Source organism: Nannobrachium achirus, assembly GCF_963921795.1.
Source record: "Nannobrachium achirus genome assembly, chromosome: 1".
Taxonomy (NCBI): Eukaryota; Metazoa; Chordata; class Actinopteri; order Myctophiformes; family Myctophidae; genus Nannobrachium; species Nannobrachium achirus.
The window spans coordinates 17,413,557-17,439,630 of record NC_137810.1 but is presented as its reverse complement, the minus strand read 5'-3'; the positions used below and the strand labels follow the sequence as shown (position 1 = coordinate 17,439,630).

Sequence of the window (26,074 nt, the reverse complement as noted above, 5' to 3'; positions counted from 1 at the left end):
CACATCTTGGATTTTCTTTTTTAAATGAGGTCATGAATCCGATGGCCAAACCTACATGTTCAGCACCAAGGACTCCAAGAGTGTTAATATCGGTAAATTCTTAATTAATTAAAGTCACACATTTTAATATATTGTCATGTGAATGTGAAGTGAGATGAGTTTGATTGCAACTCGAGCACTGATAGAGACTCTAATACTGAGAAAAAGAGAGCTTGCCAGTGTGGAATCCTGGATGGTACTCTCTTGGGAAGGGAGGGTATTGCTCACAGCTGCCTCCATTAGAAAGGGCTGGGCTTTAGGAGCGCTGCTGTCGTTGTTTCCACAGCACTCGGAACATCACCGCTTGCTGTGCTCCTAGTGACTTACCACCCAACAAAGATATGATACCCTGCGTTAAGGCCCTTTTCCACCGGCAGCGATAACGATGACGATAGCCATAAAATATCACAGCGATAATTATGCCTTCACATTGATGTCCGATAAAGTTATCGGACATCAATGTGAAGAGGCGCCAATTAACAGCCGCTCGCGCAAAGCGCACCTCGAGCTGTTTGTCAGAGACCCAGTTCCATATCACTGTGATCTTAACCACATCGTTGTTGATCCTAACGATGTAGTTGTCGGCTATCGTTGTCTGTATCGGTGTTGAGTGGATGCTGCCGATCCACTTCAATTGAAAACCCACTTTTTAAAATCGTTATCGTCATCGTTATCGCTGCCAGTGGAAAAGGGCCTTTAGACTTACATCTTGCCGACCAGCGAGTTTAGTAGGCTATACTACTCGGCTATAGCGATCTCTGTATTTGTCAGTCAATGTCCCTTTATGCCCATATATGGAGATCTCTGTATATGTCAGTCCTTTAACCCCTTTATGCCTGTATATGGAGATCCCTGATGTCATCAGTATATACCCATATATGGGCATGCTGAAATGCCATTCATGGAGAGCACTGTATCTGTCAGTCCTTTTCCTTTTTATGCCCATATATGGAGATATCTTTATCTGTCGTCAATCCTTGTCCCTTTTATGCCCATATATGGAGATATCTTTCTCTGTCGTCAATCCTTGTCCCTTTTATGCCCATATATGGAGATTTCTGTATCTGTCAGTCTTCTTTCGTGTATTGTCCATTTTATGCACATATATGGAGATCCCTGGTGTCATCAGTATATGCCCATATATGGGCATTCCCCTTTTGTTTATATATGAGCTCCATAAATTGAGCTGACTGATTTGTTTTCTGATGTCATGACGGCACATTGAGGTATTAGGCAACACACTCCATATATGGGCATAGCTGCATTAGCCTGCCAGCCAGTCCTCCAGTCCTCTCTTAAGTAGACTTTTGTGCCCATACATGGAGATCTCTGTATCGGTCAGTCTGCTTGTATCCCTATTATGCTCATTTATGGAGATATCTATATCTGTATGTCCTTGTTCCTTTTATGCCCATATATGGAGATCCCTTATCTGTATATGGGGGGCATATATGGGAATGCCCATATATGGGCATATGGGGGGATCCACAGTTGTGGAAAGTCCTTGTGCAGTGGTAAACATCTGTGGAGAATGTGTGAAGAATGTCTTAAGAGTGCAAACTGACTAAAAGGTGGCCTGACTAACTAATCAAATGGCAGGTGCATGTGGTGAATTCGCCAAGCTAAGGCTGAGGTTGCCATGGCAATCAATGTGCTCATTTGGGCCACGGTCAGAGCGTTTTCTGTTGGTCATGGACAACCGCCTATCCGACCGACTCGACGCCGGGCACTGCACTCCCTCGGGTGGTCTGCAACACATGTGTCAAACGGTTCTCGAGATACGTGGATTATAGACACGTACATACAGGGATTTGGTGCAAGTATTGTATGGCCTATTTGGGAATGATGCAAGTTGGGAACAATGTAAATAGGGAATGCAAGCCCGACCCCGTTCTGCAATACCAATTAGCCTATATAGAGCACTGAAGTCTGACGTAATTTACACATCCTACCTGGGTTTTTTCCCTATTCTTTTTTTTTAATATTGTGTCAAATAAGAACTGTGCTCCAAAAATAAACAAATAATCCTGGCGGTTTTGACGGATGGAAAGAATATATTGTGGGAATAACAGTAGTGTGATCGCCTTAGCGATACCACAATAAATAAAGACACAGTTTGATGTTGATCGGTTTGACATTTCTCTGTATCTGTCTGTCTGTCTGTCTGTCTGTCTGTCTGTATGTCTGTCTGTCTGTCTGTCTGTGTCCCTTTATGCCAATATATGGAGATCTCTTTATCTGTCTGTCCTTGTCCCTTTTATGGCCATACAGAGATCTCTGTATCTGTATGTCCTTGTCCCTTTTATGCCCATATATGGAGATCTCTGTATCTGTCTGCCTGTGTCCCATTTATGCCCATATATGGAGATCTGCGTATCTGTCTGCCCTTGTCCTCCATATGTGGGCATAATTTATGCCCATATATGGAGATCCCTATAATGTCATCAGTATGCCCACCATCCTAACCAGGAACAGTGCAAGTTAGAAACGATGCAAGTTGGGAATGTATGCTCCATACTGTTGTACCCATTGTCAGAGTACCCGTTGTATGGTCTGTCAATGTCCCTTTTGCCCATATATGGAGATCTCTGTGTCTGCATGTGTCCCCTTTATGCCCGTATATAGAGATTTCGGTTTCTGTCAGCAGATACAGATGAAAATGTTGGGCTCAGCCCTAATAAAAATTGCCCAGGATCTTATACTCTTGCCATGATGTAGGATTATATATATATATATATATATATATATATATATATATATATATATATATATATATATATATACACACACTGTATAATCCAACATCATATCAGTGCAAACAGCATAGTAATAAAGGCACCTACATACAGTACGTCGCTGCAGTTGTTGTTGTATATTTTGTTAGTAATTTCTATTGTAATGTTATTGCTATGAAACCCAAGAACTGTAATCCCTTATACTTAATGGGATAATGAGACGTAACAATACAGCATCATATCTTGTTGTATCTCGTTATTTGATATGTTGCACCAGAGACTGCGAAACACACTGTCACACACTTTGTGAGATTTTGAGATTTGTTTTCGATATTTTATATTTAGATCACTGTATGTGATCATGTGAATGTCTGTACCATTCTTGTGCCTCGTCGACTATAGACTTTATTATACATTTTAGTATACTTTATTATACATTTTTACACTTACACTTTTACACTTTCATTCTTATTTTTATTCTTTATTTAACCACACAAACAATGGCGTAGTCTGGGTGTGTCATAATAGCCAAGCATTTGCTTAAAATAGCCCATTTACAAGCTTACAAAAAAAGTAAGTATAGAGCCACAGTCAAATAAGTACTCTATACATTTGTAGGAAGCTTGCACAAATGTTGTATCTGGTATAAACTTTTGATATGCCAATAAAGTTGAAGTACTTCAGTTGCAGTGAGTGAATGGACGGGTTCGAATTGCGGTTTAAGAACTTTATTACTGCAGTCCCTTGACCCTGATTTTATTTCTTTACACAAAACATATTTGAAAAATGACATTATAATTACTTTGGAGGGCTAAACTTGGTTTGGTCAAAATATGAATATATGCATATTAAAACATGTTGTTTGTTGATAAGACTGTAGATGGTATTCTTACTTTAAGATTTGAACATGATTAACACAATATGTTTTTGTTACCTGTCACTTGAAGGCTCTGCATGGGGAAGGGACTCAATGCCTTTTCAGCCACTTGCTTGGTCTGGTTTATTCCTTGGAAGCAGACACAACATTGTATGTGGGTATATACAGTATGTGGGGATTTCAACAGTCAAATATCTGATCGGGAAGATTGTTTAGTGTCAGATTGGGTGGCACCAAGAATAGCTAAGGATTTTGTTGTAAATAAACATGGTGAATTAAATATTCCAAATGTTGTATTGTGAATGGCTGATGGCCTGATGATGACTTTACATCACTCTCACCCGAGGGTAAGGCAATGGTCATTACATCATGGTCTCTCAAGATTGCCTTAATTTAGGCCTATGTATGTACTGAATTCCGGGTTATTACTCCCAATGATTTGATGGAGAATAATGGTCCGGACTGCCTTAATCTCTTGGGGGTCGGTGTAAAGTGCCTGACCACTCCCTATTGTTGTTGAAAGTTAAAGCCATGAGGGCGCTCGGGTGGCGCAGTGGTAAAGTCCCTGCCCACCACCATGGAAGGTTGTGGGTTCGTGTTTGTGTATTGATCACATTTATAGTGATTAGAGCAAGAATTGAAGAACAAAAATCGACTTATGCATGTTTTATAGACCTTCAGAAGGCTTTTGATTGTAGTCTATACTGGAACTTCATGAATACAGAAATGGTGATTAAAGTGCATTTTTCTTATAGAAATGTTATCTGTAGGCCTAATGGGTTAAATTCAGCTTGGTTGCTAAAAGTTGCATGTTGAGCAATTTGCATAATTAGTGCACAGTTATATATAAATTGTAAGTAAATTAAAAGAGAAAATCTAAAATAATTACAGACCTCCCAGAATACGTTTATTTTAATGTTAATGTGCATATAAAAGAAAAGAAAAATGTCTAGCCTCATCATTATGCCTTTATTAGCATAATAATTAATGATAACCCTAATAACACGTAAAAAAAAAGTCACAAAGACAATGTGGCCCAAGTGGGCTCATTTGAAAGATAAAGATTGTGACAACATTCCAACCATTTACAAAATATATGATACTAGCCCTTACCTGTTCTAAGATATGAGCTCCGAAATGATGTGCAGTGTGTGGGTTATGGGATGTGCACTGTGCACACAGTATATGAGGGATGGAAAGTAACTTTAACTTGTGCTTGCATGATAATATGTAGGAGCATCAATGTAAGAAATACCCGTTTCGTTTAATGGCTACAGAGATACTGTGTTCCCGCCCACCCGCCTGCCTACACACACACACACACACACACACACACACACACACACACACACACACACACACACACACAGAGAGCTGGTTAAACATGTTGCCTCATGCTAGATGCAGAATAGATATGCCTCATGCTAGATGCAGAATAGATAGTAGATACACCATAAAAAATGCTAATATACAGCATATGATTTGTGAAAGTGACAAACGGGCTTCACAGTTATGTCAGGTGTGTTCATATGCTAATGGTGATGCGATTTCAGATCAATTGCTCCAGCCATTGAGGAGAAACGCTGTTTCAGACAGACAGACAGACAGACAGACAGACAGACAGACAGACAGACAGACAGACAGACAGACAGACAGACACTCACTCAGACATTCGGAAAATTATATGTTTGATAGCCAATACATCACCACATACCAGAAACATCAATAGCCTTCTTTCATAATTAGAACCTCACACTTAAATATCAGAAGTTAACTTCCTCACACTCCTTAATCCTTCTCTCCTCACTTCCTTCAGCCTCCTCATCTTATGGTGAAAGGGTCACCTCCTTAACACTTGCAGTAGTCTGTGCAACTGAGACTTGCAGCATGGCAACTACAGTTTAACTTTCAATGCACTGCAGCTGATGACATCAAGCAAATTTACTGGAGCCCCTGCCTCGGTGGAAACAATGGGCATGACTGCCCCTCCTTTAGTAACCTCCCATCCAAATTTACTAATGTTTCTTGTCTCTGCAGGTGGCTCCCTCTGCAGTCTTCCACAACATGACCTGGAGATGTGCAGCATCATGTTGGCATCTGTTGGAGGAAGCTTTTTAAGCTCTGGTGTTTTTTTCCTCTGTCTGTAGATCTAGTAGCGAGCATTATTCATACTCTGGGGTTTCTTCATCCCATACAGTGTAAGGAGGAACTATACCTGTCTGTTTTAGGTCACTGTGAGTGGCATCAGGTTCCCCAAGCACTGTATTCAGACCAGGCAAGGCACTTCCCAGGAGTATTTTCAGTGCAGATACCTTGCCCTTTCCACAGGGGTAGGATACGGAATCACATCCTGATAGGGCATGCATCCCCAGGAGACCCTGGCATTTATCGCCCAATGCCCCGACAGTGGCATTTATGTCCAGAATGGTGCCATCCCATTTCAACATCTGCACTGCAGAATGAACATTGGCTTTCCAATTAGGACAAATACATCTGTGTCATCATTTAAGATGCATATGGTGGGTGCCACTGCTCCAGCAGCTTGCAGCATGTTGTCAGCCTCCAGCCATGGTTAACGATGCAGTCCATGTTGTTCACAAGCAGGATCTTATCATCAGTGAAGTCATATGTGCACAGAAGGCTTGACAGCTGCATCTTGTTTGTATGCTCTTCATCACCAGTTTCTTGACGAGGAAGGGGTGTGTTGATTGTCAACCTGTACTCAGTCGTGTGTGTGTCTTCCTTCTCTGGATTCTCTGCCGTTTCCTGACTGGTGTACATTTCTTCCACTACCCGGGAAAGATGGGAACAAAGAGGATGGGAATTGCTCCACACTGCAGTCTGCTCACCAAATTGGTCAGTTTAGGATGGAATATGAAATATCAGACAGATCAGTCTTGATAACATGACTATAGAGATACTATGTACTGATTTGCGTGACTTTTGGAACAAATCTGGAGTAAGGAGGAGTAATATATATCCACGAGTTTCCAACGCCCCATAGTGCATTGCGCAGACGCTGTACCGAGCTTCCGGCGCCGCAGCCGAGTGTGATTTACAAGATCACAACAGGCTGCATCTGCGACGCGACGTGAGCTTGTATGTCTGCTGTTAAACCGGAAGTGTGGTGCAAACAGGTCCAAATAATCTCCAGTAAACTCCCGCGGAAACAGGTGTATATATATTTTTTTACATAAGACGGCCTCCTAGTGGCGCTATAAGAAAGCAAATGTGAAAAATGCAGGGCAAAGGTTTTTCCTTGGCCTCTAGGGAGTTTAACACTGATCGGTGGAGTTATTGGTAGAAACATGTTATAGCGCCACCATGAGGCTGATTTGAACATTTTGAAGTGCCATTTTTCCTCTGGCTAGTGGGAAAGTTTGTGCAAAATTTCACGGAAATCGCACTCTGTGTTCGTGACTTGAGGCAGGCATTGACACTAAAGGTTGCCCACCTGCCCCCGGCAGGTAAATAAAACCTTCAGGCAGGTGGAGTTTGCTTTCAGGTTGTCTGACTGGGCAAGTTCTATGTTTTGAGAGGGGACGCAACCGTCTATATATATCTGTCTATATATAACCGTCTATATATATCTGTCTAAACACCTGAATTGCCCAACGAGCAAGTGCCTCTGAGACCTTAGTGTCAACCCCTGCTTGAGGCATTTTGTTCAAAAGGGAGCACTCCTGCAAACTTTGGAAGCCAGTCTTAGCCAATCAGGATGGAATATGAAAAATCTGAAAGACCTGTTTTGTTTAATGACTATAGAGATACTGTGTACCGATTTGTGTGATTTTTGGACAAAATCTCTGAGTACTGTCCAAAAATGTGTTTTGCACTAATCTGCCACTTGGTGGCGCTATAACAGGCCGATGCAAAAAAATGGGGGCAGAGGTTCTGCTCTGGCACCCAGGGAGTGCGCGTGCACAGTTTTGCTGCCATCGTGCCAACGGTGCCGGAGATTGGCTGTCCACAGAATTATGCTAATTACTTAAATTGCTCAAAGTGCAACTTTTAGCAACCAAGCTTAATCTCATCTGCTAAGCCTATAAATGACATTGAAATCATAAAAGTTCCCTTTATTCAACATTTCTGGGTCTAACATGGGTCTCATGGGGGCTTCCAGTAGGCAATTGGGTAAATAGAGATTTGCTTTTCTTTAAACTAGTCCAGAGTGAGTGGTGTTGGTATCAGATTTTTCATATTCCATCCTGATTGGATAAGATTGGCTTCCAAAGTTAGCAGGAGTCAGTTATTTTCCATTAAAAGAGAATGAAAAAAGCAAAGGAAAAAAAATCAAATACATTTAATTTCACTTTTCTCTCCTTTTTCTCTCCTTCCTTTTCCTTCCCGTTGAGAGTCCATTGTTTTCAACAAAAAACAAAAACCTCAAATCATGAACACATTGTGCCATTTATGTGAAATTGTGCATGCACATTCCCACTAGAGGAAGAAATGCCACTTGAAAAACGGGGTCGCGTCTTGACCTATAACTGCACCGATCTGCGTATAATTTTGTACTAATGCATAAATAAATACATGGGCTTAACGCTAAATGAATTTATGTCTTATGATTTTGGAATTGGAATATTGACAGAGGTGTTGGGTCAGTAATTAGTATAATAATAAGATATTGGTTATTCCACATACTCACAGCTCTATGATGCATGTGTTTGTCCTATACTTGTTTATGCATCTGGTGTTTGGGTTTTTAAGGATGTCAAAAAAGTAGATTTTATCCAGAATAGAGCCATAAGGTGTTTCCTTGGGGTACATGCATTTGCCCCTTCTCTTGCAATCCAAGGAGATATGGGTTGGGAACCGAAAAGGGAGAAGTGATACGGTTGTGGAACCGTCTCATTAACCTGCCAGAGGGTAGGATAACAAAAAAGGTCTTAAACTGGGATAAGGCACACAATGGGCCCTGGATAAAGGAAGGTTTTCTATTCTCAGAGAGGCAGATTTAGCTTATATCTTTCATAATATGCTTTGTTGTAACATTAACATTAATATTTTGTAATTACAAAGATAAATGGTCAACAGCATATGGTCTAGACTCTAAGACAAAACTTGGATCATATGTCCAGATTAAGCGATTAAGCAGTGTTTTGGTACAGAGCCTTTTTTAACCAGAAACCAGCAGGCACTATTGTGTGCTCAGCTGAGAACTGGTATCCTACCTCTTGCTATTGAGGTAGGTCACTTCTCAGCTGTGCCAAAAGAGAATAGGATATGCAATGTATGTGACCTGAAAGATGTGAAAATGAATTCCATTTTATGTGTTATTGTACTCTGTATGACGATTTGAGGGTTCCTTTATTTTATGTAATGCAAAAGATTTCCTATTCTAGGAAGATGAAGTTGGAGTGGTTGTTGCCAGACCCAGGGGGTCGGCCTACATAAGGCTTTGTCGGTCTGTCGGTCTGTCGGTCGGTCGGTCGGTCGGTCCCTCTTTTCCTCAGTGTCCCTCTTTTCCTCAGTGTGCCTGTGTTTGCCTCTGACTGCTCATCTGCCCCTCCCTTCCCTTGCTCGGCTGATTGCCTTGAGTGCCGTCACCTGTACGGGACCAGCTGAGTTGAGTTGGCTGACGAGCTGCTGAGACTATAAATTCCTGTGTGTTCATGTGTTAGTTCAGTGCTGCAAAACATTTGCCCCACAGCCATACTAGTGAAAACAGCCCATCTACAAGCTCACAAACATTTCCAGCTGCTCAGCCTATAAAATCCTGTGTGTTCATGTGTTAGTTCAGTGCCATACTAGTCAAAACAGCCGATCTACAAGCTCACTACGCTTTGTTGCTGAGACTATAAAATCCTGTGTGTTCATGTGTTAGTTCAGTGCCATACTAGTGAAAACAGCCGATCTACAAGCTCACTACGCTTTGTTGCTGAGACTATAAAATCCTGTGTGTTCATGTGTTAGTTCAGTGCCATACTAGTTTTCATTGCGGGTCTGGCACAACCAGGTGACCTGGTCTAGTTTAATTATGAAGTAGGCCTATATTTAAGAGAGCACATTTTGTTTTCTAGAGCCTGGAATAGAAGACAATCGCAGCTTTTCAAATAAGTTCATCTGGTCTTTTGTTAAGATCTGAGTGTTTAAATTGGTTATTTGTTTGATCATTGTTTGTGAATCGTCTTGTGAATCATTGTCTATGTCAATTTGTCAAATGAAATGTACAGTAAAAGTCCTTCCTAAAAAATAAATAATAATAATAATAATAATGATAATATACATACCAGGAGGAAGATTTTTTCCAAAAAAAGTGTACAGAAAGTGTTAAAATGATGTTTTATGTGGTCACACCCACCAGTTCATTAAGTATGCCTGGTTGTCAGGTGGGTAAGATTAAAAAGAATAGAAGTCTGCACAACAACTGATGCTCCACAGTGTTAATTAAGTTAAAACAAAAAGTTTGACGACGTTTCGGCCATCAGCTGGCCTTCAGCAACCAGACTATATACTGTAGTACTTGTCCGACTTTATTCCATCCATCCACCCATCCATCTTTCCTACCCTAAGGCCTAGATACGTTTTGGTGGCACGCACTTGGGCCATATGTCAAATCGACCGGCTTCATCGGGAATCGATGAATTCATTTTCATCCATTGACTTTAATTAAAATTTTTACTTTTCACAAATATGGAGATGACTGACATCATTAGATGTCTGGCATCATAGACCACATGAGACTGACACACAGTATGTCCATATATGGGCATTCCCAGGCTTCATTGATGACTGATGAACATTGATCGGGGATCTCCATTTATGGGAATAAAAGGGACAAGGACGGGAGGGGTAGCAGCAGGGCCGTTTTTAGCTATAGGCGGTGTAGGCGGTCGCCTAGAGCGCCATCCTAGAGGGGGCGCCGAGGGGGCGCCGAAATGGAGGGAGTGGACCCAAACCAACCCAAAACCGGCCCAAAACCGACTAAATTCACGGCAAAACCCGCAAAAATTGCGCGCACGCTTCGCGCGCACGGGAGTGGGGGGCGCATTCGAGAGAGCTCGCCTAGAGCGCCAATTAGACGCGCTACGGCCCTGGGTAGCAGTTAGCACCGCTCAAAGAGGGACAAGTACTGACAGATGCAGAGATATTTGCAAGTGTAAACCGCATCACGGCAACCACACTAGCAATTTCCAATTTCATCTTTCTAGTTAGTGTGGTTGTCAGTAGGGCAACCAGACTATTGTTCTAGTCCGGCCAAAAATTATCACGTAAACATAGCCAATCAGGAAGGCCAAAAATTATTACGGTCAACATAGCCAATCAGGAAGCAGCAAAACTTATTACGGTCAACATAGCCAATCAGGAAGCAGCATTCTCGCAGTGACGTCACCATTATAGAGTCCTTTGAGTTCAATTTGGTCACAATATACTGTATAGGCAACAACACTTGCAACTTCCAAAAATTGCGTGTTGTGAAGAAGAGGTGAGATAGGGGATGAGGCCAACCCGTGATTTGGTGAAGTTTCACATGACATTTAGTGTCAATGACCATAATGAGGAACCAATCATAGAGGAGAAAACATGGTGTTGAAGAGGAATACGTGTACAACAATGTTAGAATCTTTGACACAAACACCAACTGTTGGATGAGAACAGCTTCTGCACGCCTCATAAATGGTCACAATATATAGGCAGTAGTATAGCAGTTTGAGGATTAGTCAAGTTTCAAAAACATCTTTGGTTACAACACATAAGCAACCACACTCACAATTCCCCAAATTGCATCCTTTCTAGTTAATCATCATTGTAGCTCACATCCAGGCAGCAGCAGTTCAACAGGACATCCCAGATCTTGTGCAGAATCAATCAATCAATCAATCAATCAATCAATCAATCAATCAATCAATCAATCAAACTTTATTTATAAAGCACATTTTACACAACCTTGAGCTGACCAAAGTGCTGTACAGGTGAAAAGAAGTTTAACAATATACAAAATACAATATGCAGGAAGAATTAACATCAAGATTTTTTTTTAAAACAAGCAGATACTTCAAGGCAACAAAGAAAGATAAGACTAATTTTAAGAGTTATTATAAGCCAGAGAAAAAAGGTGCGTTTTGAGTTCAGAATGACTTCTTCTTTCTGTATGGAGGATGGACAAGTCAAACCCTTAATCACAGATGTCCTCCCAGCACCAGAGGCCATCATAGTGAGATGATTATGTCAGAATAGCCTCTCAAGCCAGACAACTATTTCCAAATCTTCAAATGCTATAGTCTGTAACTACCCACCCTGAAAGCTGTAAAGGGAAGCAGGCATCTGTTCATCATTTCCATTCTCTTAAAGGAGCTATAGTCAACTTTTTCATTGTAGGGCCGACACTTTGTTTACATCCTAGTCTATAGACTAGAATGTAAACAAAGTGTCGGTCTGACAATGGCCAAAATGATTATTTTATTATTATTTTACGCTTTTTGTGGTCATTTTTTAATAGAAACACATATATGAAGCTTATATTTTTATAAAATATTTTCGAAACATTATTTTTATTTTAGCATCTGTTTTTCAAGAAAATGTTGACTATAGCTCCTTTAAATATCTTATAATATATTTAAAAAATATATATTGAGTGTGTATGAATGAACAGGTAATGCACAAGGATCTTAGCACTATATTAATGTACCATAATATATATTAATGTGTGTGTGTGTGTGTGTGTGTGTGTGTGTGTGTGTGCGCGCGTGTGCGTGCTTTCGTATAAAATGAAATAAATTCAATAAATGAACAAAAAATGTAATAAAACAATTACAATCCCCTCATCCGACAATATCAGTCGAACATGGTTAACATGGATTTAAAGTTGAATCGGAGGGAGGCGTGTCTGATTAAATGAATATCAAGTATCTATTAATCAAGCAAGTTAAAAAGTCTCTATCACATTAAAACCTTTAATTTAAATTTAAACAGGAGTATATTGCATGATAAAAGTCTGTTTTAACTTTACTTTGTGGGGTGCCATGGCATTGGTCCGAAGGTTCATTAGTCCGAAGGTTCGTTAGTCCAAATCTGTTAAGAATACTATGCCTAACCCTAACCCTAACTTTAAACTCGGTAACCCTAACTAAATTCGGACTAATGAACCTTCGGACTAATGAACCTTCGGACTTATGGGCAGTCCCCACTTTGTGGTGTTATTTTCCAAAAAAATTGAAGCATTAAAGCATTAAATCCCTGATGAAAATAAACATATTTAAATAATCCACTGGTCCCAATTGGGCATTTGGCTGAGAAATCCCTTCTGTACTTTGAGGTCACACAAAAGTTTCTACAAATGTATAAGTTTGTAAACCTCCACAAAACTTTAAAGCTATACTGTGTAAGTTGCTCAACTAGTGGTCAGTAGAGTTATAGCAAACCGCGGTCGCGTCTGCTTTTTTCGGCCGTTTTTCGCCGCGGACCAGGCCTTCAGACCACCGCGTCCGCCTCGCCTCGCCGAGACCTATCCGTAGAGGTCTTTCGTGTCCCTCTACGAGCAGCGGTTGGGGAGATACATGCTAAACTCCTAGACCAGTGTAAACACTGCAGTGTATGATCTGGGCTGTTATTGGCCGGTAGGGAGACACGTGTACAGAATGATGCATATGACGTAATTTTGCCGGGAAAAACAGCCCCGGTCACGGCCACCAGGGCTCAGTAATATAAAGAAAAGGCTTTGGGAGCTGAAATTAACAGAGTGGGTGTTCTAAAACTTTAGCGATTTAATAATTAGGACAATTTTAAGATTTATTTTATTAAAAAAGTTACATAGTATAACTTTAACATTCCACTAGGAACCTGATCACCTCCTATACTCCTCTACTGTAGCCTGTATGTTGTTGAGAATGCCCACCACTCTAGCATACAGTATAAACCAGAGGTTCCCAAACCTTTTAGCCCGTGACCCAAAAGAGAAATTATTGAAAATAGCCGATCTTTAAGCTCACAACGGGTTTCGCGCCGCGTTGAGTGCTTGTAGATCGGCTTTTTTTCACTACTTCTCAAATTATTGTCATTATTTATTTATTATGGAATTTTTTAGTTGTGTTTGTTTGAAAATGTATAACATTCTTATTTGTTTTTAATTTCTAAAAATAAAATTATATAAATGATTCTTTTGTAGGAAAAGAAAATTGTATATTTACTCGTCGTGACCCAGTCGTGACCCAGGAAAAATTGGTCTGTTACCCTCAAATGGGTCCCAACCCACTGTTTGGGAAACAGTGGTATAGCCATTCCTTTCCGCTAGTAGACACAGGACATAATAGATTCCGGACCTCTATTTCTATTGGGAGATTATATGATATATATATTTGGTCCGTGGTGGAAAGTAACTAAGTATCACCATTACCATCTCAGAGGCGACTATTGTACTTTTTACTGCACTACAATTATTTGAAAACTTTAGTTACAAGTTACTTTGTAGATTTAGATTATTATTTTAAAACATACATTAACTATACTTTGTCTATTTCTGATATGTGCATTTTGGAAAAATCTGAGTACCTTTACTTTGGTACTGTAAGTGTATTGCTTTTGTACTTTTACTCAAGTAATAACTTGAATACAGGCCTTTTACTTGTAACAGAGTATTTCTATATTGCGGTATTTCTACATTTACTATCGATTACTCACCCCATGGAGACTTGAATTCATGGATATGTTTTAGTTTTTGTCACATTCCTAAGACAATACTTGGAGGAGACTCTTTGTGTCTCCATAGGGAACAAAGCAGGCTCTTTGTGTCTCCATACTGACCACTGCTGGTCATTAAAATTATTGTCTCAGGAATGCGGCAAAAACAAAAAAATGACCTGGCTTATCAAAAAGGTATAATTTATATTGTACTGTTGTTTTTTACTTGCACCGATTAAATTAGAGGTAGGAAAGAAAGACAAAAACAATGATGTTGTGAATGTTTTACTTGGATAAATATGCACCAGGTTTACACAAACACTGAAATACATATTCCAAACAGTTTTCATACATCCTGAGAATAAGCAACAACAACACCTAAGCCTTAACCACTCGAACCCTAACATTCGTTTGCAGGAAATAGCAGATCTGCAGGCTCATTGTAGATCTGCTATTTTCAGCACACAGGTTTGGTGTAGACTAGAGGGGGAAAGAATGCATGAGCAGAAAAAATACAGAGCTGGTCAACTAGGTATTTGTTTACTGTAGAGGGTTTAAGTGGTTAAATGACACATTGAAGGTAGGATTGACAAGCTCACATCAGTGTCTGCAACTTATGCTCAAGAGGCTTAATACTTGGGGCATGAACTACTTCTTTTGTTTTCATTAAATTGTTCAATCAAAGGGCAACTTTGTCTATATTTAACCTGAATCAGATATTTTAAGTTATTTGCAAATAGCCGGTGTACAACCTCACAACATGTCACAATGCCACACGTTGTGAGCTTGTGGATCTTCTATTTTTAAGAAAGAATACAATTTGAACATTCCTTTTAATATTTTTGAAACAACACAAATCTTGTATTTGGGTCCCTGGAAACAAAATCTTTTCAATTGGGGCTCTTCGGCCAAATAAACCTTTTGGGGGTCTTTGATGTGAAAAGGTTTGAGAACTGCTTTTGACAATGAAAGGGTTTGAGAACTGCTTTTGACAAAGAACCACTGATGTCCACAATGTCCAGTTAGTCCACACATTAGAAGAAATATGATTCAGGTAAAATAGAATTGGCACAGTTTCAATTTAGCAATGGGCAGAATAAAGGGCAAAATGTAAGTTTCATACATTAATTAGAAATTTTCTGGGGTATTTGTTTATTCTTTTTTCAATTGTCAATTTTGCAATGCAAAGTAAAACTGACAACTGAAAAATACAATGCAACGAAGATTCAGTCATAATGACTGAAACAAGTCAAAAGACAATACCACAAGCACACACATTTGTGCCACGTGATATGTGACACTGTGCTTGTGTGTATATATCATTTTAAAACATTGTTTTCCATGAGAAACTTGTCCTTTTGAAGACTTTTTGAGAGCACAATGATATCTTAGCTTAACTATAGGTATATGCCTATAGTTATGCTAAGACACACACACACACACACACACACATACACACACACACACACACACACACACACACACACACACACACACACACACACACACACACACACACACACACACATATATAAAAAATGTATACATATACATTCAGTATATGTATACATTTTTTATATATTTTCGTTCATGACTTTTTATATGAAATGGCTTTTTTATTTTGTCTTAACGTATATAACATATAAAAAATAACATGTGAACAAAGAACACACATTCATTTGGTCATTGGAATCCCTGTTGCAGGCTATAACTGCCTCCAAATGTTGCATGGGTATTAAGGCCTTTAGATTTGCTTCTTTTTCTTGCTTGTTCAGACTTCATTTTTTGGCCTTCTTGTAGGAATCAGATGTAGGTTGATGATCAGACTGAGGGAGATGCAGAGAGATGTATCTGCTGCTTGGTTCAACAGGTCTTGAAGCTTTGAAAACAATCCACAATGCATTCTGTTCAGTACTTTTGTTCTTATGGTAAAAAAAAAAAGAATCTGTTTAGTTGTACATTTCTGTTTACCAAATAACGATTTGCAAATGAGAAGTGCACAGTGAAATGAGAATTCACTGTGAATTCTCTGGTTAAATAAATGATACATTTAGTTAAAACATGTAAAACATTGCAATAATTTACCCAGATCAAAGCACCCCCCACATGCAGTATACTCTCACGCACTTGCGCGCGCACACACACACACACACACACACACACACACACACACACACACACACACACACACACAGTCGCTCATGCACGCACGCACGCACAAACACACACAGACACACACACACACACACAGACAGACACACACAGACACACACACACACACACACACACACACACACACACACACACACACACACACACACACACACACACACACACACACACACACACACGTTTGTTTCAGTAACAGGAAAGCACTAACACATTGTTGTTGTGGCCAGTAGGGACACATGTGGCCAGCAGAGGGACACATGTACTCTCAAGTAACAGGGTGATATTGTACAGTGTTTGGTACAACAATGGCTTTCATAAGTAGCTACACAGTAAAATCATCAGTGTTATTTCAACCATTTGGTTACGTATTGCACTCAGAAGTTTAACACTGAGGGTCGTACTGTGTACAGTATGCTACTGTAAGAATGTGTCATTTGATATAACTGTAATTCTGTGTGAATGCCATTGTACTTACCACTCTCTAGTTAACACTTCTCTTTCCTCGGTAAATCACTGGAGGAAAACACATTTAAGTGACATTAGAGACAAATTTGGAAGATTTCAGTTAGTTATGAATAATTATGTTACTTTTTTATTCATAGCCTATACTGCCTGTATAATATGACTCTTAGTCATTACGGAACTGTTCCATTTCTTACGTAATGTAAAGCAACACAAAAAAAAGACGTATTGAACTTCCTATCAGGAAGCACACAGACAGTGTTGTCTGTCTCACTGCACTGGCTGCCAATATGATGTGATGCTATTTTTATAGACTGAATATTCAAAGTGCCAATAACATACAGTACTCACCCATTCCTACATTGCTCCCCGAGCAAGTTACTGAAAAAAGACACAAGAATGCAAAGTCAACCAAAAGCAATGATGTTAATTATGTATTTCAATATTCATTGGCAATTAATAATATTTTATACAGTATCCATATCTCCACTTAAAGTTTTTTTGTACTGTCTATGATAAATAAATAATGTTAATAAATGTTTTGTAAGTCATTACTTTATAATTACTTTTCCTAATTTTTAGTGTGAGTAACCAAACTCAATCAACACAATTCAGAACAAAATTCCAGTACAGTGTCCCTTCCACTGGAAATTGAGAAGTGACCTGCTGCAGTACCTGAATACATCCTCTGGGGGCAGAAGTGGACCTTGTCGCCTGCTGGCATGACTGGAGCTACTGTTACATTGTAGATGTCTCCACACTGCACACTGCTGATGTCACAGCTGTTTTCCCCAGCAGGGGGGGTGCAGTTGTAGTTGGCACTGCCTGACATATCTACTGTGTAGTTGTAGTTGCCGCCAGGAGAAGAACGCCAGTACACCCGCAGTGCGCTGTTGGCCAGTCTGTATAGCTTTATGCCCGATGGACAGCAGGCACCTGTAAGGGACAACAATGTCTCTTAAGTCATACATCTAATAGTGATCTTATTAAAGCTGCAATTCACGGTTTATGTAGGGATTTCAATCTGGATGTCCCGCGCAGAATGCCTGTTTTTGGGCAGGTGTGATTACACTTTGAGCTTCATGCAATACCTGGCCCTCGACCTTAGGATTTGTATTTCTCAGTAGAAGAGCAGTCTAGTCATTTTGTATTACCATACACTACCATACAGATTGGTAAAAAAAAAAAAAAAGATTTTAAATGTTATGGATTGCTTATTTAAAACACACTCAGGAAGATTTCACTGTGGACCTTTGTGCACACTGTACTATAGACAAAATAGTCGTAGGCTATAAGGGACCTCTTTGATTTTGTCACAAGTTATTCCTTGTAAGCAAACTAATTAAATTGTTTTAGGGAAGTTCTATCTCCGTTAGCAGAGACGTCGGCCTGAACTATCTATTTATTGGGACCGGGCAATTAAAACATATTAGTCTGAGTAACCACTTAACCCTGTATTATACAGTACTTTATTGCACAATGGTAGTGTGCAAAACAGTGAAAATAGACGATTTTCAGTGACAGAAATTTCAACTCACTGGATGAGAAGCCCTTATAGGTGCACACAGACTTGTGTCCTGTGCGGCTGTAGGCCTCCATGCCCACGGTGTAGTTGGTGCCACAGGTGATGCATCCCATGAGACAGTGGTAGTCCTGGGTGTGACAGCGGGCATGGCCCCGCAACGACGTCAGCGAGGTGAGGAACGACGCTGCCCCTCTGGCGTAAGACCATGTGACGTTGCTCATCGCCATGGTCACCTGTTCCACGGTCAGGTTTTCTGGGCAACATGGCGCTGGTAAGGGAAGAGAGTGGAACAGTCAGTCAGTACAGAGTGCAGTGTTTTTGTTCTGTATACAGTATGATGCATATTGTTGCTGTCGGGTAGACACCCATCTCCATATAATATATTTTTTGTGTTTTTAACAGCCTTCTTGATCATGGACATGAAACTCAGGAATTGATAAAAAATACAAATGCAAAAGCGTGATTTGACTGAAATGTCCTGTGGCAACTGATATGAACACTGCAAAAGCATTCAAAGTCTGGGGTTTGATTTGCATTCAAACTTTTCATCTCTATCTTGAGCGGATCAGATTTGGATGTCTGGTCATTAATTTTTATGGCTGGTGGGGATATGTTTTATCCCTGCTTCCAATCAGACTGCATTTCTTTTAGGGAAATGTACATTGTCTGATATGCTTGATAGTATCATAATTGAAATGTATGTTACCCACATTATCACTGATGTTAATATTCTGGGACGATGTCAAAATGTTTCAAACTGCATACCTACAATATTAATTTCTTCAACATACGATGATTCTTGGGGAACCCTTTTAGTGACAAATGAGATGATCATCATACTATAGGAAGTCTCTCAGACTCTATAGTCATCTTCGACCGGTTACCTGTTTCCAGATCAACGCTGAAGCTGGGTAAACTGTCACCGGCATCGTTGCTAGCCGTGGCAGTGATCTGGAATTCGGTGCCACATGGCAGGCTGGTGAAGCTGCAGCTGTCTGAGGCGGTTGTGCAGGTGATGGGGGGGGTGGTACCCTGCTGTGCTGCCACGGTGTAGTTGGCAGCGCGGTTGTTCGCTGTCCAGCTTACGCTGACGTAGTCTCCTGTCTGGTTCACGCTCAGATTCTCTGGCATGCAAGGAGCTGGTGGGGAGAGAGGCCAGGATGAGTTACAGCCTGATTTACACCTTGTCCTATGGCTGCGTCACTCGTTGGAAATCAGCAAGCAACCCGGTTGAACAATGAAGTGTACATTTGGCATTACCTACATAGTCGATTCTCAGTGTACATTTGGCATTTTGCCAAATGTACACATGTAGGCACATTTGGCATGTGCCTACATAGTCGACTTCTCAGGGTTAACTTCATTCTGAGAGTGTACACAGGTAACCAAATGGACCCGTCTGTGTACACTCTCAGATGTAACACTGAAGGTTTTACTTTACTTATCTTTCATTCCAAATTCTTCCACACCTGGGTTGATGACACAGTCAGTGACATAACATAACTAACTTTTGTACAAAATACATGATGTGTCAGTGATACAGCTAAAAACACATACTCTGTCTTCACACGAACATCTTTACATCAAATGCATCTTAATCCTATATGATGTATGTTTTTGCAGTGTGTATATGTATGTTATACATTGCTTTTTGCAATGTGGATTTCTAGGAATTTGCATGCTTCGTTTCAATACATGTGTTTGTAGGTACGTAGGTACGTAGGTACGTGTGTACAGTACATGCGTGAATGCGTGTGTGCATGTACCGGTGTCCTTGGTGCGAGCCTGGCAGGTGCGGTTGCAGCCTCGGATTTCATTGCAGGGTAACACCCGCACATTGTAGGCTCTGTCACATGTCAGGTCAGAGAGGGCACACACGGGTGCTGTGTCGTTGCATATGATGGTCTCGTCACTGTCCACGGCAATCGTCTCGTACAGCTGTGCCCCGCGCACAGGGCTCCACCTGATCTCCAGGGTCTCTGTGCTCACCAGGCTGACGAGCACGTCCTCTGGGCAACAAGGCACTGTGGTACAGAGGAGATTGAACACATGATGAAGTGACGTGAGCTCATTTTATACAGCATCACAGCAAAAGCCGAGCCATTTCCCTACACTCTGCCTGTCTGGTCTTTCGAGTCCAGTAACCTTGGACCCTTGGTTATGGTTGCACAGTACCTGTGGAAAGCCTGGTTTCTACTGCTCAGTCACCAGTGCTCTGCTCTGATCTGGACATATCCTCACACACACATCCAAGCATACATTTACAGACAGGCAAAAGTGTTCAGGAAATGGTCACAACATGTAATTATTACTTTTCATTGGTAATATTTATAAAACCCAAATACATACTTAAGCACTTCTACTTTCTACTTTCAATATTTCTGAAAATGAAAAATTGAGTCATTGTTACACAAAGTAACAATATCTGCTCTAGATCAAAAGCGAATTGCTCCCAAAAAGAAAAAAAAGTTAACGACTTGAACCACAGTATCCCTATTCTGGGGAGAATGTTCCCCAAGAATAACAGACCTAGATCGACAATTTTGGGCGAAGAGATTTGGTGTAGAGTGAGAAAAGGAGCGTACCAAGTACAGTTACAATTCAATGTTTTACTAAGTACATAGGGTTTAAGCTGCAAAGATTCCCCAGCCTTGTGATGGGAGAAAGCTTTCTGGATAACAATCTTAACAGTACACTATTGTTTTTGTACAATACACCAGATGTCTCGACAAAATATAGGTCTCACAAGCTTTTTTCACTATATTCACTGTTGTTCACTTCAGAATAAGGTTGAATTGGCAGTGGTTAAACAGTTACTTACAGGTGGTGTAGTTGAGGGTCACTCCCTCGGGACTGCGGCCAGCATCGTTGTAGGCAAACACGTTCATCAGGTAGGTGTAGCCACACATACAGGTGAAGTCGCAGCTGGTGCTGTTGGTGGTGCAGTTCACTTCAGCTCCATCATCTCTCTTGATGAAGGCCTTGTACTTGTCAGCATGGGGTGAGCTATTCCATGACAGCGTACAGTTTCCTGCCTCTGTCTCCTCGACTGCCAAATTCTCTGGTGGGCAAGGGACTGGGAATACAGGATAAAGTTTAGTGTTTAGTGTCCTATAATCCAAATGAACGGCAGTATATAAATTATCCTGAATGAAAGTAATTCAGGGATGTGCTGATTCCCTGATGCAGGATATTGAGTTAATGTCAAGTGTCTTTTATGAAAAGTAAAATTATTTCCTTTTTTTCTCAAATAACATCTGTTTGAAATGGATCGGTTTTGAGGGAACTGGCATATTTGTTTTAGAGGGAGAAGGTGATGGTGACACAGGCGACAACTGAAGCTCTTGAATGCAAATGGATTGCCTTTTTTCTGCCAATAATCATATTATGATCATTGGAAATTAGCTCCTTAATCAATCTCTCAAAAATGTATTGTGATAAAGGGTACTAATAAATGCTGAGAACTGCTATAACGCATTGTCACCTAACATAAATCAGGAAGTCAGACCTAATTTTCCCCAAATAAAACTATTAAGTGTCATACACGTGTTTAAACAAACAAAAAAGTGATATTTGTGAGTAATCAGTGAAATATCAATGTTTATGTTATATGATATATTGGTAAAAGTCTAATATCATCTCATATTATTCACTTTGGAAACCAGGGGATGGTTTGATCATTGATACTCACAAGACATGAACACCAGAGGAGGGGATGGATAGCTGGGTCCAGCGTTGTTAGACGCAGTGACTTGGATGGAGTAGTTCTCTCCACAGACCACTGGTGTTAGGGTACAGGCACTGGATGTGGAGTTACACTGCAGGGCTCCAGCCGTGACATGGTATTCCACAGCTATGGATGGATGGATGTTCTGATCCTTGCTCCAGGACACATTCAGTCCTGCAACATCACCGTCCCAGACCACAGACGCACTGACGGAATCCGGAGTGGGAGGTCCTGTGGCAATCCAAAGAAATATCATTAGTTTGGTCTGACAAATTAAACATTTGATCACATGCACTGTACATGTTAAACAATGGTTCTCAAGAAGGAAGCACCACCATGACCCTTGATTGTGTAATTTGGTTCCATTTGGTACACTGTCAAGGATACAGACCTGTAAGGGTCCTTTTGGAACCTGCTCAAGAAAACCTGAGGGTCCCTGGACCCTACTATTGGGAACCACTGCTTTAAAGAATCATGGACAGCTTAATACCTTTCCTTCTCCATAATCTCATGAACACAATACAAACAGTTTTCCCATCAATGTACTTGATCCCTCTCCCATCTTACGTGTAGTCTGGTTGCGCGATGCAGCATCTCCCTTCCTGCCCTCCGTGTCCCAGGCGTAGACAAAGACGATATAGAGCGAGCCTGCATCCAGGCCGGCAAAGGTCGCCGTTAGATTTGTGGTGTTCACTATCACGGTTATGCCGTGCTTATGGACACCAACGGAGTAGCTCACTGCATGGGTCACATTGCTCCATGATGCTGTGATGGAGTCGTTGCTGGGAGATGAGGTGGTCAGCACAGGAGCAGGCAACACTGTGGGGTGGAGAATAGAGTAAGGAAAATGAAATGGTGTTTCTTGCATCCTGGACTGAATCCATCCTTAAGGGCCAAAGGGATGGATGCATGATGATCAGTTAATCGTTTATCATTTAGTGACAGTGAGATTCATCACAGAGTCAAATTCTCTGTGTTAATTTATCCATGTGTAACTCTGAGATAAATGAACACTTGGGTTTTTACACTGCAGTCACAGGTATGGCTTGAAATGTTTTTTGTTTCCGTCGCTGCATATAAAAAAACATGTACTGTATATAAAAATAACTTTGTTCTAAGGTTGCACGATTAATTGGTCCATCATATCGGTATCGGTAATATCGGCCATAAAAATGCATTATCGGTATCGAACAGATATCAAAATAAAAGATCGGTTTAGCCGATATTTTGTTTTATAATATTCACATTTGAATGTGCAGCTGAAAAGGCCCTTTGTAATGATGAAGGCTGAAGATTCAATCAGGAATTTCTGGGAAAGCTTTTCAACTTGGATTTTTTAAAATAAAAATAAGAAATGTTGATATTTTCAGTGTCATATCTTGTTTCTCTGAAATTAATTGAGAAAGACAGCCAGGAATCAGGGGCTTATGAAGAAATGTCTCTCTAGAGATGAATGATGGCAAACAATGAGCACAAAACAATGAAACTGCTTGTGGCATGTTTGTGACAAGTGGAGATATCAAGTCCTGTTGTAAACAGCAGCCCATTCCTCAGGGTAGGCGCATGCATTGTCAGGATGAGGTCAGCTTTTTGTGTTTTGCATACTGAGGTCAGATAAAGTTACAACTAATACAGAAAAGGCCTTAGGGTATATGTCAGTTGTATCATAAGTGGATCAAACCAATGTTGACCTTAGGGCAGGTTGGGACCTATATTCTTTTGTACTCATTTTAGACAATAAGGAAGATCAGATAACACGGGAGGTGGAAGGCTAGGTGGCAATCATTTTTTCCCAGTGAACGAGTAACACATTTCTGCTTGAAACAAGCCCTCAGAAAGTTATTTCCTACATTATGTCCCCCTGTCCATAAAATATGTTTTTAAAACTACATGAGGCATAACAGTACCTGTCTTTCCTTCCACAGAGGTGGACGGCTGGCTGCGGCCATCAGCGTTCTTAGACATGATGCTGAGTGAGTATGCGGTGTACGGTTCAAGGGATCCCAGCTGTGCAGGCGAGGAGGTCACATGGTTTTCGCGGAAGAAGCCAGCGTTGTTCTCAATGCGTATGATGTACCCAGTGGCCCCGGCGACCGGGGTGAACTCCACCATCAAGGTTGTGCTGTCTTTTGCCTTCACTACGTCAATAGGATCCATCACCTTGGGAGCTAAAGACAGTTAATGCACACAATTAGTTCTGATGAAAAAACATGTGAGAAGAAGAAAAACATTTAGTAAATGCCCATAATAGAAAACGTAATCCAACGCAACCAGGCACCTTGCATTGCACGAGAGGTACAGTACTGTATGCAGAAAATAAGGGCAGCGATATTTCATTATATATCTCTGCCTGGCTGAATTTGGACAAATCTCTTCGTGAACGTTAAAATGTTCCTGTCTATACAGTTGCCTGAAAGCTGAAGATAAATTAAATCCATTTTAAGGGCCACAAAAGTGCCTTCCTTCTACATTTATAGCAATCGATATGAGCTGGGTATTCGAGGCATGTGATGAGGTGAGAACTGTGCACATACAGTACATTAAATGTCTCTAAGTTTAGAGTACCTCTAAAACTGTAGTAGAAATACTCAGACAATCCAAACCTACATAAGCCCCAATGTTTTGCTATTCTCTACTATTCCTGTTTACTACCCAAAACTTTCTAACTCTAGTATCTAGTAGTCTAAGTTCCTAATAACACTCTTTGTTATAGACAAAGCCACCACTGAAACTGACCTGTGGAAGCCTCAAACGCAACGACTGAATCAGGACCACCAGGAACCAGAGCTTCGACCGTGACGTTATAGATGGTGTTTGGGTCGAGAGAGAGCAGGACGCCCAACACAACATTGGGACCAAAGACTTTATAGGTAGTAGGGCTGCTTGGTGAGGTTTGTGGTGCAGCGGAGAGCTTGTATCCGGTGGCTCCCGGGTACTTTGTCCATAACACAATCATGCTGTCTGATGACGCTTCCCATAATTCTGCTGTGAAAGCTGTAAAACAACATAATTCATTTATTAGATCAAAGGCAATTTTGGCAAAATAAACAATTTGTCTGTTTTCATTCAATTTTCATTCCAATATGTATATAATTATTATGTTCAAGCAATATGATGTATGAGACCAATGATTCCGAACACAAATGTAGGCTATAACCTGACATGAACCAGTGCCTGCAGTGTGTGTGTGAGGCTGTACAAGATTGTGCCTTTGTGTGCACAGGTGTCAGGTATATTGTCTTCCATTGTAGTGTAGTTGACCATACAAAAATATTTGTTCATTACAATAATTAAACAATTCGCACTTATAGCATATTGAGAACGCAACAACAATCTATGATACCATATCTGTATCTCTATTATTTGACAATGATACGGTGGAATGTATGCAAAAAGGAACATACCTTGAACTGCTGTCTGAAAATGTAAACATAAAGAAAGAAATACATGGGTAAACAAATCTTAGATTCAAACATCTATTGGATAATGTGATAAACTAGTAATTACATCAAGATGTGTCAGTGAAATGTACATTTTCCTCGTCGGCTACATCATGAAATCAAAATTTGATATTAGTATTTTGTTTTTATATAAATTAAGACAAAAAGAAAGTTATTACTTTACCTGTGAGCCTATGCCCAGTAGGGCAAAAATCATAAAGCACTTCATAACACCCATTCTCCACGTCTTGTCTCTCCTGTTTGAATTGTGCTGGTTCTTACACTTAATATATGTTACTTCTTTTCTTCAGCAGCTCTGTTGTCTGTGCTGGCTAAAATACCTGCACCTGCCCCCTCCCACTGGCAAACAACCAATCACCTACAGACAGAACTGGAGCTTTGGGGCTTGTGCAAGATAATACCTGTGTAATGTTCTGGGCATGATACCTATGAGGGGGCAAGAAAACATCAATC

At 40.5% G+C, this 26,074-nt stretch overlaps 1 protein-coding gene across 1 annotated transcript; it reads right to left on the bottom strand.

Moving 5' to 3' along the window:
- Positions 1-16,927: 16,927 nt before the first annotated feature.
- Positions 16,928-25,116, bottom strand: LOC308286406 (fibronectin type III domain-containing protein 7-like; the record flags this gene model as incomplete). The annotated part of the gene is made up of 11 exons (XM_080727403.1): positions 16,928-16,959; positions 17,260-17,289; positions 17,584-17,844; positions 18,447-18,701; positions 19,318-19,572; positions 20,200-20,457; positions 21,255-21,509; positions 22,125-22,391; positions 22,728-22,979; positions 24,068-24,328; positions 24,897-25,116. The coding sequence occupies 11 exons, from the start codon at positions 25,114-25,116 to the stop codon at positions 16,928-16,930; spliced, it is 2,346 nt and encodes a 781-aa protein (XP_080583529.1).
- Between the last annotated feature and the right edge of the window lie 958 nt (positions 25,117-26,074).